Source organism: Berghia stephanieae, chromosome 3 (assembly GCF_034508935.2).
Source record: "Berghia stephanieae isolate SIO BIC M18660-M18661 chromosome 3, UCSD_Bste_1.3, whole genome shotgun sequence".
Lineage (NCBI taxonomy): Eukaryota > Metazoa > Mollusca > Gastropoda > Nudibranchia > Aeolidiidae > Berghia > Berghia stephanieae.
Window position 1 is genome coordinate 39,558,226 of NC_088362.1, and position 17,000 is coordinate 39,575,225.

Below are 17,000 nucleotides of genomic sequence, written 5' to 3' on the forward strand. Positions count from 1 at the left end.
TTATAACTGTGAAATTGAATGTAAGCTTCAGTTTAATATACGAAAACAGATAAAATGGACGTTTCGGGTTTCCCCTTCATCAACAACACATGATGAATTAAAAACTACAGACGAATGAGATAATGTGGTAGTGGCGTTGTTAAGATGCATAAACAAAAACATTGATGGTTTGCTACTTTGTGAGGAAGCGCGAATTAAAACAGAGCAATAGAAATTTATAAAAGGTGCGTACATAATTATGTCAAAAGAGGGGAGGCGGGAAGGAACTGTGTAATGCAGTATAGAAAGTGAACTAAAATAAAGTGTGGACTATTGTTGGAAAATAAATACAATGGAATTGGAAATAAATACAAAATATAAGGGATGTAGTTATTAATATATTAGTGGCATTAGCAGCAGCAGAAGCAACAGTAGTAGTAGTAGTAGTAGTAGTAGTAGTAGTAGTAGTAGTAGTAGTAGTAGTAGTAGTAGTAGTAGTAGTAGTAGTAGTAGTAGGGATGCAGAAAATAAAGACAGGCATTTCAATTTTGACACGGCGCCGCCAAGTCTGGGACTTTTTTGTCCTAGTGCGGAAGTCTGCTATATTTTTCTACTATCACAAACGATATGAACACGGGACTGGGACAGTCCTGTCCCGCTGATTTTGTAGCATTTCACAACGGCTTGGGACACAACGGGACTGTTTTGTCCCGTCCCAATAGGTGCGGAAGATCTCTCTAAATTCTATATGTTACAGATTTGGGACAGGACTGTCCCGGGACAGTCCTGTCCTAGTGCGGAAGAGGGTTAAGTTGTCCTAAAAGTATCCACTGTGTTGGGCACAACTTAGGGACATGTTCAGTGACAAACGCACCCCCCCCCCTCCCCACCCCTTCCAAGAGCTTGGCATTCCACACAGATTATGTCACAGTTTTTTAAGGCGATGATCACCAAAGTGAAAAAAGGGAATTTCTGTTTGTAGAGCTCAAGAAATCAAATGTTCCCATATTAACCAGTTAACTGCAGTACTCTGAAAAAAACATGTATTTAAAAATGTGATCAGAATACTCGTCCTTCAAATAGCGATCGATTTAAATGACCCTCATTTGGCAAAACCTCTCAAACCTGGACTTCTTGAGATCCCAAGTTTGAGAGTTTTTTTCCAAGATAAGAAGCGATCGATATTTGAAGGACGAGTTTATCCAGAATACAGCTGTTAACTAGTTAAATACAACTCACTGTCCACTTTCTTTTGATGGTCGTTGTCTTGTATTGTGAGGTTATTGTTCGAGCAGCATCAGGTCATGAGTTGAAGAAGGCTACGGTTAGTTAGATACCGATATTAAGTATGAGACGGTCATTTTTTATATAAACCTCTCGTCAGCAAATTTAACAATAAACAACGAAACAGTCAAAACAAACAAAATGCTGTTCACGATTTGCTTTGTATCCGAAATTTCTATTGTTTGCATTTTTATAATCCGAAGTCTGCTCAGACATGGAGTGTGTATTGGGTTGTTTTGTTTTGTTTTTGTTTTTGAGGGGGGGGGAGGTTATTTTTTTGGGAGGGAGGTTGGGGTTTTTGGGGGTTTTTTTGTTTTTTTTTTTTTTTTTGTTTTTTTTTTGTCTTTTGTTGTTGTTTTTAAAAAAATGTGTATGTTTTGTTTCGAGGGCTTGTGTGGGGTTATCATTTTTTTTCATATTTTGTTCGTTTGTTTTTGTTTTATTTCTTTTCGTTGTTTTATTTTGTGGAATAAAAATGATGGCGAGGTCGATTTATTAGAATAGAATATAGTTACATTCTATCTACAACTCCGGGCCTCAGACATCGCCTATGGCTTTTTTCTCTAATTCATTTTCTAGAGATTATGGCACAAAATGACCGCGTTTTTTAATGGGGGAGGGGGGGGGGCGGGGAGGTTCTACCACTAACTGACAAAAGAAAAGTCAAATATTTTTTCCATTTTGACCGCACAGAGAGAGAGAGAGAGAGAGAGAGAGAGAGAGAGAGAGAGAGAGAGAGAGAGAGAGAGAGACAAACACACCTTTCCCGTTTTCCCCCACTATTTCAAAAACATAAGGAGGAGTCTTCAAGGAAGTTGAGAGAAGTCAGAAGTTAACGACATTTTGACAATATTATAGTTGGGGCATCCTAATTCATCAATATGTAAAATTAAAGTTCGTGGGGGTTTTGTTGAGAAAAAAAAGTGTTTCGCCAGTGTGCTGCAGGGTTGTAAGCAAAGTTTATTTACCTTAATGTCGTAAATCTTAATTAGTGAGGCTGTAGTCATGTACCGATAAACCCCGAGGACAGTTTGTTACAAATCGGGTTTTTTCGGTTGTTTATTTATTCTTTAATGGAGTAACCGCAAGAACTCATACGTGAGCATGAATGAGAGTCTCAGTGGGCCTTGGGCTCTCTCGGGGGAATGCTCTTTGAGGTCAACGACACAGAGACTTTTTTTTTCCATTCGTAAAGCTTTTTAGATTGTGACCCGTCGTTTTAAAACGGCATTTTGTCCGGGTGACCGAGTTACCACTAAATGATTTTTAAGTTGAAATGATCATAAAATTGATGCTGCATAATTTGCCGTCATAATGTGAAACTTGTGTAAGGTTTAAGCGTTTTATGAAGTGGAATAACAATAGCCTCATAAAATAAATCAATATAAAATTTCATATTCCTAATCCTATTAATTTATAATTCAGAAAAGTGAGTGGGGCAGGCACTTATGTCCTTAATAACAAGAAATGAATTGAGGAGAAAAGTGTCAGAGAACAAAAGAGAATAATAACTTTTGAGGCGATGAGGAGTCGAACCCACGACCCGACTGTTACGGTACCTCCGCCTGGCCACGAGAGGAACGCTCTACAATCGACGCCATTGGCCAGGAGGAGGTACCGCAACAGATGCATAACCATCTCTGGTAGTGGATGGCGTCGATTGTAGAGCGTTCCTCTCATGGCCAGGCGGAAGTGCAGTAACAGAAGCGTCGTGGGTTCGTCTCCTCGTCGTCGCAAAACGTTTTTTATTCTCTATTGTCTTCTGACACGTTTCTACTATAAGGTAAATAAAGTTGGTTACAATCCTGCAGCACACTGTGCAGCTATATTTTCGTGATATGACACTTGCCTTCGGATCGGAAGGTCATGGGTTCAAGTCCCAATCTTAGCGGCGCGTTTGAGTCCTTGGAAAATGTTCTTTACTCATATTCTCTCATCGTTCTAAGCCGCCATGTCTCGTCCTACATGTTAAGTGTTGCCGTTGGCTAGGAATCCCTTGTAAAGCGCTTTGAGCACCTTTTAATGGATATTGCCCTATATAAATGATTTTTTTTAAATATTCACACCACGACTTCTAATTGCCATTTTGGCATTTGGTTCATCCCGACGTACTACTGAGTGGAAGCGATGAGTCACGTGAACCCTGGAGGATTTCATTTTTCTGGTTTTGATAATTGTATACGGTTTATTCCGTTCACTATTCGGATTCTACGAATATAGAGATTAACGGAAATAAACCCCACCAATTCCACTAGTTTTCTTTGCACTCGTTTCTTTGTTTTTCTTAGACCCAAACTTTGACCTGATATCCACAGGCAAATTACTTTGCGGAGGGCGACACCGGGCAAGAATTTTCTTAATGGGAAGATCGAACTCGAGAGTAAATTGGAAGAAAAGAAGACGAAGTGATTGCTGTAAACAAGTCAAATCATAAACCAAATAAAACGTATTGATCTAATTATTTATTTATGGCCAAAGAAGGGCTTTGATTCCTATCCGTTTTTTTGGTTATGATTTTCATTCAGATTCATTCATAGAAATACATAGTAATAAATTATATATTCGATTTTTTTAAACATTGAAAAAAAAACACGAAAATCCCCGAAAAAATATACAACTACAACTACAAGACTTGTTTATATTTTGTGTTTTGTGTTTTTGTTTTGCTTGTATGTTTGTTTTGTTCTTTTTTTTCTTTTATTTTTTTTTTTTTGGGGGGGGGGGGTTGGCTGGCGATGGATTTAAAGTCAAAACCAATTGACGTATTCTCTCCTTTTCTCTTTATCTGTAGAAATGGGATTCTTTGTTATGATATTCTATGGACATGGCGTAATCATTTAACTAAAGGGAGAGTTGTTACCCTTAGAAGAAATTTAACGGGGTGTTTCAGACATTTATTGATTTATCTCTACTCTTGCGATATGTTTATCATACTTAGATGGGGGAGAGATGGGGGTTGGTGCTTATTTTTCTTATTATGTCGCATATTGACCTTTTGACCCTTAAAATTGATATCAGTACCATTGGGTTATGGTAAGCCTTTGCCACAATGTTTTTGAATCCAATAATTATCCAAAAATCTATCAAATCAAACGATATAATTCAATGTCTTAGAGAGATCATACAAATAGTTTACCAAAATTAAGTTGGGCGATTACACAAATGACGTTTCAAATGTAAATTAAGTCATTACAAGTCATAGTTCTAGGAATTCAGCTCTAATCCTTTTAAAATATGTATTAAAAAACATACGTTACTCTAAAATAATCTTTTGCATTTGCAATTTTTAACACGATAAAGTAGACATCATATCAATCAAGTTCAAACACATTTATGAAAAATCGTGGATTTGAATTATTTTGGCATAATTTGCATGTTTGACCTGTTGACCTTAAAAATCGATAACTGAGTACTTCAATCTTGGTGGGCTTTTAGTATTATGCTCCTAGACCCTTATTTTTTTAATTTTTTTTTAATATTTTAATATTATTTTGGTGCCATTTGTGTCGAAATCATACGGAAATTCAACAGCATTCCATTAAATTAAGAAATTCCCTTCTCAAATTTTAAAAATCCTTCTTTACATTTGTTACAATGTTGAATTTATAATACCATAGCTCTAGAACCATCGATTAGATGTATTGAAAGTATAAAGTATACCCCATAACAAGCGCATTTGTACAATAAGTTGAATTAGAAAAATGTCATAATTTACAAATTTCACCTTTTGACCTTAAAATTGATGATAATAAAATTTGGTATTGATAAACTTTAGGTGAACTGTTTCTGGAGCCTTTTCTTATCATATAAATTGTCAAAACAATAAGAATATATAATAATGCCGTCTAATATCAACATTATTTAGAATAAAATAAAATTGAGTAATTGAAAAATACTTAAATATAAAATACTTCTTTACATTTGGTAAAATTTTGATCAAAATGTGGTGTAAATGCCAAAAGTATTTTTTGGATTCATGTCAAATTTTAGCACAGTAAAGCAGACACGGTTTAAAGTACATTTATGAAAAATAATGAAATTGAACATTTCGGGGCATAATTTGCATTGATCTTAAAATTTCGATTTCAGTACCTTTGGATTTTGCTAAACGTTTGGTATAATGCTCCTGAGTACTTAACTATCCAAAAATGTATTGGAACCTTAGAAAGCAATTAGTTTACTTTTAAATGCTTAGTGCCTCGAACTACATTCTTCCTGGAATAGGGTCTAGCGCCCCTGTGACTTCATCCCGAGGTGACGCAGCTTAGAGCGTTTGTGAACTCGAGGGGTTTGTACGAGAGAGGGTGGGACTGGAAAGAAACGAAGTTGACGTCACTCTACTCTTTTCATTGTTTTTCAAACTAAAATTTACCAATCATTCACGGTTATACATCTACCTGAATATTAGTTTTCCAAGCTGTCATGACCCAATTTGTATATTGAGCAATACAGTGAAGGAGGTGATGGTAGATTCACATATTTAGAGGCAACTGTTATTGACGTTTTGTGCTTGCCCTTCATTTACATCAATCTGTTAAGACCTCGTACTTAATACTTAGTTGATACATTAATGTAGATGAGGGTAGGTACAATTTGGTGCAAACGCAAATGTAATAAATGCTTCTGATTTCCCCCTTCATCTCCAAAAGAGACTATGGGTGACTGCACCTTTGATTGTTATTAGTAATTCATCTCCTGTAATAGAATACCCTCACTGGTAGCAAAAGAACTCACAAGTCCCCAGTTTTTTAATATTGATTCAGTAACTATACCGTGTGAAGACATTGTTTTATTACTTAGAATTGATATTGACTTTCAGTTTGAAATTTGACATCTAAGAAATATACAGGAATGCTTCCCAACAACTAAACATGACAAAAAGAATAGGAAGATACATATCCAAACCAAACAAACTCACATTTTTACCCACGTTTATTTGATCAATTTTTAACTGTTGCACACTTACTTGGCATTTCTGCCCAAGAGCAAATACTAAGAAAATGGGGGGGGGGGGGGAGATACAAAAACACGCTGTCACATTTATCTACAATGACTATACTGGCACCTACGAAGAGTTATCCCCCTTAAATCCAAGCGAATGCCTAATAGACACTTTCAAAATTCTTCATAAATTTTGCCCAAAATTTATCTAAAATATTGTAACTTTCAAAGAAAGAAAATATGAGTTTAGGCACATCAGTACTGTTAATGGCCCAAATATCACAACTTATTTTGTAAACAGTCCTTTCTTTATACCGTTGCAGTTTCGTGGAATAATCTGCCAGAGCACACGAGAACGGAGATAGATTTGAATAAGTTTGGGAGACTCTTATGACGAAGGTGGCAGCTTCTTAGACTTGTTCAGATCTGTTTTCTGTTCTCGTAAGTGATGAATGAGGGGAGTTAGCTGGAACCACGTAGAGTGATCGACAGTTTCTTGGAGCGAATTATTAATCTATTTATTTTATTCTCACCTCGTTTTTTTAACTCATTCTCCAACACCGTTGTTTCGTCCAGAATTCCTGGAGTCATCAGGGAGGTCGTTGAGAGCTGCCTGGGCCACCTGTAAATACTTTGCATAGAAATTATATATAAATATATATATATATATATATATATATATATATATATATATATTACATATATATATATATATATATATATATATATATATATATATATATATATATATATAATTTATCTGCAAAGTACTTAGAGTAAAAGTTCTTAAATTGGTGAAAGAAGCATAAGGGCTTAGTGATTTTTATTCAGGAAAAATACATTATCGTTTCAAATTATTATTTTTATTTGTTTTTGTTGTTGTTGTTTTTTTTGTTTTTTGCTTTTTGGTTATTTTTTTTTTTTTTTTTGGGGGGGGGGGGGGGATTTTTTGGGGTTATTTTGTTTTGTTTTTTGGGGGGTTTTTTTTGTTGTTTTTTTTTGTTTGTTTGTTTGTTTGTTTTTTGTTTTTTTTGTTTTTTTTGTTTGTTTGTTTTTTTTTTTTGGGGGGGGGGGGTTTGTATAAACGATGGCTATGATATTTTTGGTAACAACATCTGGAAATAAAAAGATAAAGAGCATTAGTGACGTATTTAAATTCAATACCTCTTGCCTAAATAAAGGAACAAATACAATAGAATAAATAAAAAGTTATCCGTGCTACCACCACGAAAATGGACTCCAGTTTTAACTAAGATGGATAAAAAAAGAGCTTACCTTTGTAAAGATGTACGATTTGTCGTGCTGTGCGATTAAGGAGACCTGACTCTAATATTCCATTCAATTTTTACAATTTTGTTCTGATAGTAGGGTAAGGTGTCATTTTTTATTTTTTTTTACGAAATCGATAACTTAATTGACCTTGAGGAAAGACCAAGTAGACTCGGTATTCCGGCCCCCGTGTTCCTGATATCTGACAAAAATCGTATGATATAGTCATGATAACAATCGTTACTCTAACACAACATAAATCCTTTACAAGTGTACATGATGTCTGGAACCGATGCGTACTTAATTGCATGTATGATAACCCAAATTGTTATGGGATCATTTCATTGTCGTAATGGAAATACTCTCAAACCAGCGCAAATGATTGTCCATTATAACAACGTTAAATCAAGCCAATAATTTCGTTCGGTTACCAGGCAAGCTTATACATGCACATAATCTGGAACCTAAAGAATTGTTTAAAGATATTTGGAAATTCTATCTAAATTATAATTTTGCATTCATAATATTTCTTTTAAATCTTAAAAAAGAGAAAGTTGAGAGTCCTTTGACCAACAATTGAAGAACATTTTATTATTCTGCATAAATGAAATAAATGTGTTTCGTCAGACTTCAGCAGAATTTCCCTTTGCTGAAGATTCAAACTGTGGAGAGGGAGAAAAGAATGAATCTAAAACCCCGAAGCAACTACAACGCTATTTCTGTTGAATACCGTGGATGAATTTCTTCTTTATTCTTTCTTTCTTTTTTTTTTTCTTCTTTTTTTTTTAGATTCTCTTAGTAATTGTGATTTGTAGGGATGTAGGAAGTCATAGTAAAGGAATCAATTAATTGTCTACGGTCTATTCCGTTCACTAATCGGATATAGATAGAGATGGACGGAAATAAACCCACCAATCTCACTATTCTTCCTTGCATTTTATCCTTCTTTTTTTTCTTAGAATTAAACTTAGACCTGACATCCACGGGCAAATTACTTTGCGACGGGCGGCATCGGGTATGAATTGTATAAATAGTAACATCAAACTCTAGGGTAAAACCTGAATAGAGGGATGAGGAATGTGCTTTTTTCTTCCTTGAATAAAAACAAAACATAACAGAATTCAAATAATTTTTTCATGCATTTTGTTTCATGTGAAAAAAATTCCCAGTGATAATTCAATTGGTCATTAGGCAGTCGTCGTGATTTTAAAAAAACAACATCTCTTTTATCGCTAGTTATCTCTACATTGACTTTCAATGTTTTTATTACTTTGTTAAAACGTAAAGGACTAAATGATATGCTTTCATATCAATATATCAATACAATCAAAAAGATAAAGAGGTTTCTTTTTTTTCTAAAGTAGCCATTTATATATATATATATATATATATATATATATATATATATATATATATATATATATATATTTATATATATATATTTATATATATATATATATATTATTATATATATATATATATATATATATATATATATATATATATATATATATAACTTTTTTTAGACTCAATTTTAACATTTTTGGTTAGTTGAGATTCATTTTAATGGATCGATTATTGAAATATATATTTTTTAAATTCAGAATGCAAATTTTCACTCACATTTTTGTGGCCGAGACGACTCGTTTCTGTGTTTTCCACGTCTTCAGTCGGCGTTATCCATTGTCATGTCCGTAGAAAAGTTCTTACTCCAAACTAAAGTTGTTTCGTTGTGTAGTGGTGATTAGTGTTGATGTGTATTGTGATGTGCTCTCATTGCTTATATTATGAGTGTGTGTGTGTGTGTGTGTGTGTATGCGTGTAGGTGTGTTGTGTGTGGTGTGTACATGTGTGTGTGATAGTGTTGTGGGATGTGGTTGCGTGGGGAGGCGGGGGGGCGGAAGCGGGGGGGGGGGAGAGGGGGAGGAGGGGTATAATGGTGTCGGGAGGGGGGGAAGGGTTATTTGGCCTTTTGCGTTTTGAGCCTGAATTTGTTAGAGTGTCTGCACATTGTCATCAGTTCTGATCTTTTGTTTAAGGTGCTATTGTTTCTGTAGTTGTGTAATAATATCTCCAGTTTCTCTGTCAGGCATAAATTGCATTTTCTAGCACCGCATCTGTAGGGGCTGCTTTGCCTGACGACCTCCCAGGTTATTGTTGGTGTTTTATTAATTGCTTATTTGTTCCCAATAGTGCATTGCTAATTTGGTGCTTTTTGCTTTGCTTTCATGTGTTATGGAGGCTTTGTGATTGTTGTATCGTGTTTTGAATGGGGGTTCTGTGCTGCCGATGTATTGTACTGCGGTGTTATCAGTGGTTATGGTGGCTTTGTAGACTATGGCGCTTTTTTGGCAGTTTCCTTTAAGAGGGCAATTGTCTTTCTTTCTGCAGTTACAGTTGTCTTTATTTGTATTGATGTTGTTGGATTCAGATATGATTTGTCTGTTGTGGTTGGTAATGATCTGTTTCATGTTTTGTGCACAGCTGTAGCTTATCTTGACGTTGTTTCTGTTGATTATTTTGTGCAGCCGGTGGTTCTTCGGGAAGTGTTTATCGATGAGTGCAAGGAACTGCTTGCCGATATTTGAAGTGATTGCGATTGAAAAGAGCGACCACCAAAAGTTTTTGACTTGCTTTTTGGTACAGATATCGCGTGGTGTTGCGAGATGACCGAATGCTTCTGGTTCGAGGCTTGATGTTTATTAGTTCAGAAAGATAAAGAAGGTCTAAATTGTTAACTTACTACTACTACTACTACTACTACTACTACTACTACTACTACTACTACTACTACTACTACTACTACTACTACTACTATAACTGATCAACTAATACTAATACTAATCCTAACTATATATTTATATATAACTATTTTTGAGACTTAATTTTAACATTATTGGTTAGTTGAGATTCATTTTAATGGATCGATTATTGAAATATATATATTTTTAATTCTGTAGAAATAAAAAAAGTAATGCGTTATATCAGATTACGGTAGAACTGTATATGACAAGCTTTTCTCAATCATCTGCACACTATTCCAGGCACATAATTTTTTTTTTATCTGTCTGACAAATCACTCTATCGACACACACACTTAGGATAACCAGAATCAGCAGATTGCTTTCTCGCGGGATAGAGAAAATTACTCATTCTTTCATCAAGCCAAGACGTCTTGATAGGGACAAAAGATATTCATTCGTAAGTTGACAATTCAAATAGCAAGAATATCAATCAGCTTAGAACCAACTAGTGTTAGGAAAACGTCTATTATTTTGGATGCCCTGGATGATAAAGAAAGAAACCGAGTTTTCGCAAGTGGAACAGATCATGTTATTACGATATTGCTAACAAAGCTTTTACTCTTTCCTGTCGGTCTTAAATCGTGTTTTGTCAATGCAATCCGAATTTGTCAACAAAAGGAAAAGAATATCATAAGCTAAGAGCATCGCTTTTGTACTAATACAACTACTACAACGAATTCTGCTACTACTCCTGCTAGTAGTAGTAGTAGTTGTTGTAGTAGTAGTAGTAATAGTAGTAGTAGTAGTAGTAGTAGTAGTAGTAGTAGTAGTAGTAGTAGTAGTAGTAGTAGTAGTAGTAGTAGTAGATATAGTAGTAGTAGTAGTAGTAGTAGTAGTAGTAGTAGTAGTAGTAGTAGTAGTAGTAGTAGTAGTAGTAGTAGTAGTAGTAGTAGTAGTAGTGGTGGTAGTAGTAGTAGTAGTAGTAGTAGTAGTAGTAGTAGTAGTAGTAGTAGTAGTAGTAGTAGGAGGAGGAGGAGGAGGAGGAGGAGGAGGAGGAGGGGGAGGTGGGGGACGACGTGGAGGAGTCGTAGAAGTAGTAGTAATGGTAGTAGTAGTCGTTGTGTTGTAGATGTATTACTGCGGCTGCTGTTGTTGCTGCTGCTGCTGCTGCTACTACTACTGCAACGAATACTACTATCACCGTTGCTGATACTGCTGCTGCAACTTCTACTATTTCTCTTATTCTCACTACTTCTTCTTCTTCTTCTTCTGCTTCTTCTTCTTCTTCTTCTTCTTCTTCTTCTTCTTCTTCTTCTTCTTCTTCTTCTTCTTCTTCTTCTTCTTCTTCTTCTTCTTCTTCTTCTTCTTCTTCTTCTACTACTACTACTACTACTACTATAATAATAATAATAATAATAATAATAATAATAATAATAATAATAATAATACTACTACTACTACTACTACTACTACTACTACTACGACTACGACTACTACTACTAATTGTAGTAATAAAAATAATAAATAATAAAGTTTGAGATATTCTCAATGTCTCTAATGGGTTGCGGTAGGATATTCCAGAGTTTAGGGCCATAATATTGAAAAGAGCGACCACCAAAAGTTTTTGACTTGCTTTTTGGTACAGATATCGCGTGGTGTTGCGAGATGACCGAATGCTTCTGGTTCGAGGCTTGATGTTTATTAGTTCAGAAAGATAAAGAAGGTCTAAATTGTTAACCTACTACTACTACTACTACTACTACTACTACTACTACTACTACTACTACTACTACTACTACTACTACTACTTCTACTACTACTACTGCTACTACTACTTCTACTACTACAACTACTACTACTACTTTTACTACTACAACTACTACGATTTAGTAGTAGTAGTAGTAGTAGTAGTAGTAGTAGTAGTAGTAGTAGCAGTAGTAGTAGTAGTAGTGGTAGTAATAAAAAGATTATCCAATATTTCCTTCTTTTCTAATCTAAAGGGAGAGCAGTACTTTTGAGAATCTGTTCAAAGCTGACAAAGGAAACAACAAGCAGTGGAAACAGAAATCACTTGACGAGAAACGACTGCGGTAAGGCGGGTGTCTATAATAATTTTTTTTTCAGAAATCGGGATCCTTCTGATCTTCTGCGTGATCAGTGGCTGGAAAGTTCTGGTCTCGAAGTTAGGTCCTTGGGTAATACACTTTATAAACATTCAAATGTGAATGATTACCTACCTGGATATGGGAATGTGACGGATATTATAAGGGTGTGAGTACAAAACATGCGACTGGTTCTTTATGAGACGAGTATATCGTTGCAAATGGCCTGCTGGGGAGATAAATGAAACATTGTGAAGCGCATTGAGCATGGCAAAACCGTGGAAACGCGCTATATAAGTGTTCAGATGTTTATTTTATTTTTTGTTTTCCTTGGAACTTTGAAAAGTCGTGGTTTTCAAGGGAAAATATTAGTCCCCATGATTAGTTTTATATGATTAGCAATTTGCCCTAATATATATATATATATATATATATATATATATATATATATATATATATATATATATTATATTTATATATATATATATATATATATATATATATATATATTATTGATGGATGCCCTGTAATTCTGTTATGCTCAATAAATTCACAATTCAGAGCATTACAAAATCAGTAAAATCAACTCACATTTCGTCAGCGGAGGCGTCTCGTCAGTTGTCAGTTGTGCGATTCTTTGATGGAGAGAGGGGGGGGGGGGGGAGAGAAAGGGGTGTCATATAAATAAGATTCAAACTACTGCATGACAGTCCCGGACAAGCCAAAAGTTATATTAGGTCTTTTAATGAGAATACCGCGATCAGTGGTATCAAAAGCCGCCGAAAGGTCTAACAATGTCCAAAAAAAAAAAGAAAGAAACAGAGCCTTAATTTAAACCGTCAAGCAAATCGCTCGCAACACAGCGCAGAGCAATTTCTGTTCTGTGGTAAGAACGAAAAGCTGACTGAGAAAGGGGACGTATATGGGAAGAGAGTTGCATAGGGGAGGGGGTTTATTTTGTGCTATTAATTTGAATTTGTTTGAGTGTCTGCACATTGTCATAAAATAACGCTTTCTTGTTCCAAGATTGTCATTAAAAGTAGCCCCTACCGATATGATGACTCATCTCTCGAAAAGGTATTATGTCGAGATGGACATGATGTCTAAATTCAAAACTTATAAATTTGAGGAGAGAAAAACTTTTCATTTCTTAAACTTGAAAAATCTTGAAATTCCCAATTTCGTATGACTCGGTGATTTTTTCACCAAGTTTTTTCCGATGTGTTTATTACCAGACTAACACGATGATCACAAATACACACACACACCCATACACACACACGCGCGCGCGCGCGCACAAACTGAGAAACAAATTCTAATCCTGAATTATCTTTAAATGACGTTTATTTTAATCCCCAGGTTTGTCATGCAGCGAGCTTCACGCTCCGACTCAACAAGTTCATACACAAATCACGGGGTCATTCGCAAACACGCACTGTTAGGTAGCTGCAGCACCATCATAAAAGAACCATCCAGAGACAGTGCCAGAACTGACTCCACCCACATCAGTGGCGTCAGTAGTTCATGCTCAGAAAAGGATAGAATATTTTCTGGAGGAGACTCCGTCAGACAATTTTTGACTTCGGATTTACGTCAGTCTCGAAAATTGTCAAACGTTCGCCCAGACTCTCCGGCCGAGAAGGAAAAACACAGAATTCATAATGTGGAAAATCTTACAGATTACTGCCTTGTTGGAATCGGAAGCGGGGGAGAAGATGGGCGAGGTAATATGATTTCTCCATCTTCAACACCTTACCAAATCCCGCGTTCATCCCAGTTTAGAAAATCCTTATCTTCTAATTGTGTATCTATGGATTTCAAAACGAGAAGTATACAATGTCAAACTGGAGATGAACTACTTCAATGCCTTCTTCCAGCGTTACGCCGTCGCTGCCTATCCAAAGGGAAACACATCCTAGAGAGGTCCACCGCTGTGGATGGTAGTGGACACGACGGGTCCGATTCCTCTTGGGCGAGTTCAGTGATTGATAAATCTTTGTCATCTACCCATCATGAAGATTGTAAATCTCATACATGCTCAATTCACCCAGAAATATCTACAACTCATTGTCCCGTAGACTTCTCTGACCTTTCACCCCTTGTCTACGAAGACCCCGAGAAAATGTCCTCACCATATCTTAAAAATCTTCCAAATACTAAAGACCCTTGTGTCCATCCATGCCATATGTTACAAATTCGTCGAAATTCCAATGATTCCAAATCAACGCAGTGTAGCCATTCACATTGTGACAATATTAATCATTCTCCGTGTGATATTAACCATTTTGAAACCATTCAACGTCCATCTGAACCGTCTCCAAAACTATTAAATTTATCTCCCTCTGGTTTCCAATCTGGGTCCAACATCATCACTCCGACTCCGGACAGGAAAATACTCACACAGTCGGAAATCTCAACCACACCCATTTCATCAGATTGTCATGGCGTCGGTGCCACAGGGACAAAACACGACAGTTCTACCAGTCATTTCAAAGTTATAAAAAACTCTGACATTGATCCTGATCGCCAAAACCTCCCTTTGCATCATTGTTGTCACACTCATCATTGTCATCACCATCACCACCATAATCAGCACAAAAGTTCGTTCAATCCGACATCAAGTAATTTATGTAACTGTGGCTCAAACTATTCCTCTTTACATCATCAACGAACTGGTGATTCCTTGCTTGATTTATCAGAAAAAATGCCTCATGGTGATAGTGACTGTGCATTTCAAGACTCGTTTGACCTATTCCAATCCTCTTCTCCGTCTCATTCTACCCATCCTCAGCCTTACCCATCCCCCTACCAGCATCTAGACAGTAACAGTGATAGTCACACAACCCTCAGTACCGCTTCTTCATCGTTCACCTTACCTCCCTTCAACACCAGTACCGACAGCAATGGAAGTAATCATAGCGTTTTTTCAGATATTGGCAGTAGCAAAAATATAGACGAAGAAATGAGAACTAAAAATAAATGCGGTATTCTTGATGAATGTAAAAAAGAAGACCATGAAGTAGTTGACGATAGTGTTGATGATTTTAGTAATGTGAATGAATTCACACCATTAAAGGACACTTGTGAGGATGATGATCACGATGATCAAGAAGACGATAATGAAAGTATTGGTGATATATATTCCAGTGGGTTAGTTCCCCTTTCTCCCGCCATGGGAGAGACCGGTGACATCTTAGAATTCCAAAATTATTTGCAGTCACGTGGTATCAATTTAGAGTTTACTTCTGAGCAATGTAGTGAGCTTTAATCTAGAATAAATGTTTGATATATTTTATTTTAAAACGTAGTAAAAGTCACATAGCTGCGCCTTCGAGCGCAAAGAAGAGTTAAGTCAGAGGGAACTGGTTAAAAAAAATAAACGAATAAAAACGAGGTAAAGTCAAAAGACAAAACATTTTAGAAAATCCTACCCAGATTCAGACAAGCGATTCCCATCAAATAATTACAATAACTATACTGTCACTAAACACAACAAAGATAAACAAAGCGGGGAGGGGGTGATATGAAACTAGACACGCACATACACACTCACCACACATGCACACACACACTCACAAACGCACACACACACACACACACATATTTTATATATATATATATATATATATATATATATATATATATATATATATATATATATATATATATATATATATATATATATATGAGCCAAGGTCAAAAGGTGCCAATTTTTTTTCTCAAAATAAAAGTGACATAATAGTCCATTCATGTTTCTAAATGTGTAGCAAAAACCCTGTACTTCATGAATCAAAGGCCCTTTAGATAACTTTAAGGTCTAACGCAGCATAATATCGTCAATACCTATAGGTTGCTGGTGTCACCTGTGACCGGTTGCTGTGACCGAAAATGTTGCTTTTTGGTGTCATCGGTCACAAGCAACATAGAATGCAAATATATTATTTCATAAAAATTATTGTACATTAACAACAACAACAATATTGCATATGTTTATTACCAGCAATGTTCAGAAACTTTTGGAATAAAATGTTGGGAAATAATGTGACCAAAGCATATCTTATTTAGCGACATTGTGTCACTTGTGACATTAGACCGATGACACCATTACTTATTTCACAAACAATACCAAATAGCAATTTCGACAATATATGATTAATTTCAGTCAAACCAGTGTAATAACCACAGTTAAATATGGAATTTAATAATATTCAGAAACCAAAGACTTCAAAAATAGAAATATACATGGAAATTAGAGCATCTGAATGTGACTTGTGACATAAGACCGGTGACACCATTACTTATGTCACAAGCAACACCAAATCACACTTTCGTCCATAATATATCATTATTTTCAGTCAAAAAAGCACAAATAACCTACTCTAAAATGAAATTCAATAATATTTTAAGAAACTAAATACTTTCAAATTGGAAATATACTTAGAAATTAGTAATACCATTGTTGCTATTACTTTGGTCAAAATCGGCACTAGAACGCAATTTTGCCTCAATAAATCAAGAATAGCAACTGAACACATGCAATATAGCCTATTAAAATGTAATTCAATGACATTTCAAGCTTTGAAGAACATGAAAACAGAAATACATTAGAAACTTCAAACTTAAGTGTCACCTGTGACATTTTAACCAATGACACCAATGGTCACAAAAAGTACCAGAAGTC

General features: G+C 35.5%; 1 protein-coding gene across 2 annotated transcripts in view; it reads left to right on the top strand.

Annotated features, from left to right (window-relative positions):
* The window catches only part of LOC144967700 (uncharacterized), a 249,542-nt gene extending 233,632 nt beyond the window's left edge, over window positions 1-15,910 (top strand). For both annotated transcript variants that reach the window (XM_078905241.1, XM_078905242.1), the window contains exons 16-17: window positions 12,218-12,307; window positions 13,679-15,910. In XM_078905241.1, the coding sequence (XP_078761367.1) occupies window positions 12,218-12,307; window positions 13,679-15,587 (1,999 nt within the window). In that variant the 3' untranslated portion in view covers window positions 15,588-15,910. The remainder of the gene's footprint in view (window positions 1-12,217; window positions 12,308-13,678) is intronic.
* Window positions 15,911-17,000: the final 1,090 nt, after the last annotated feature.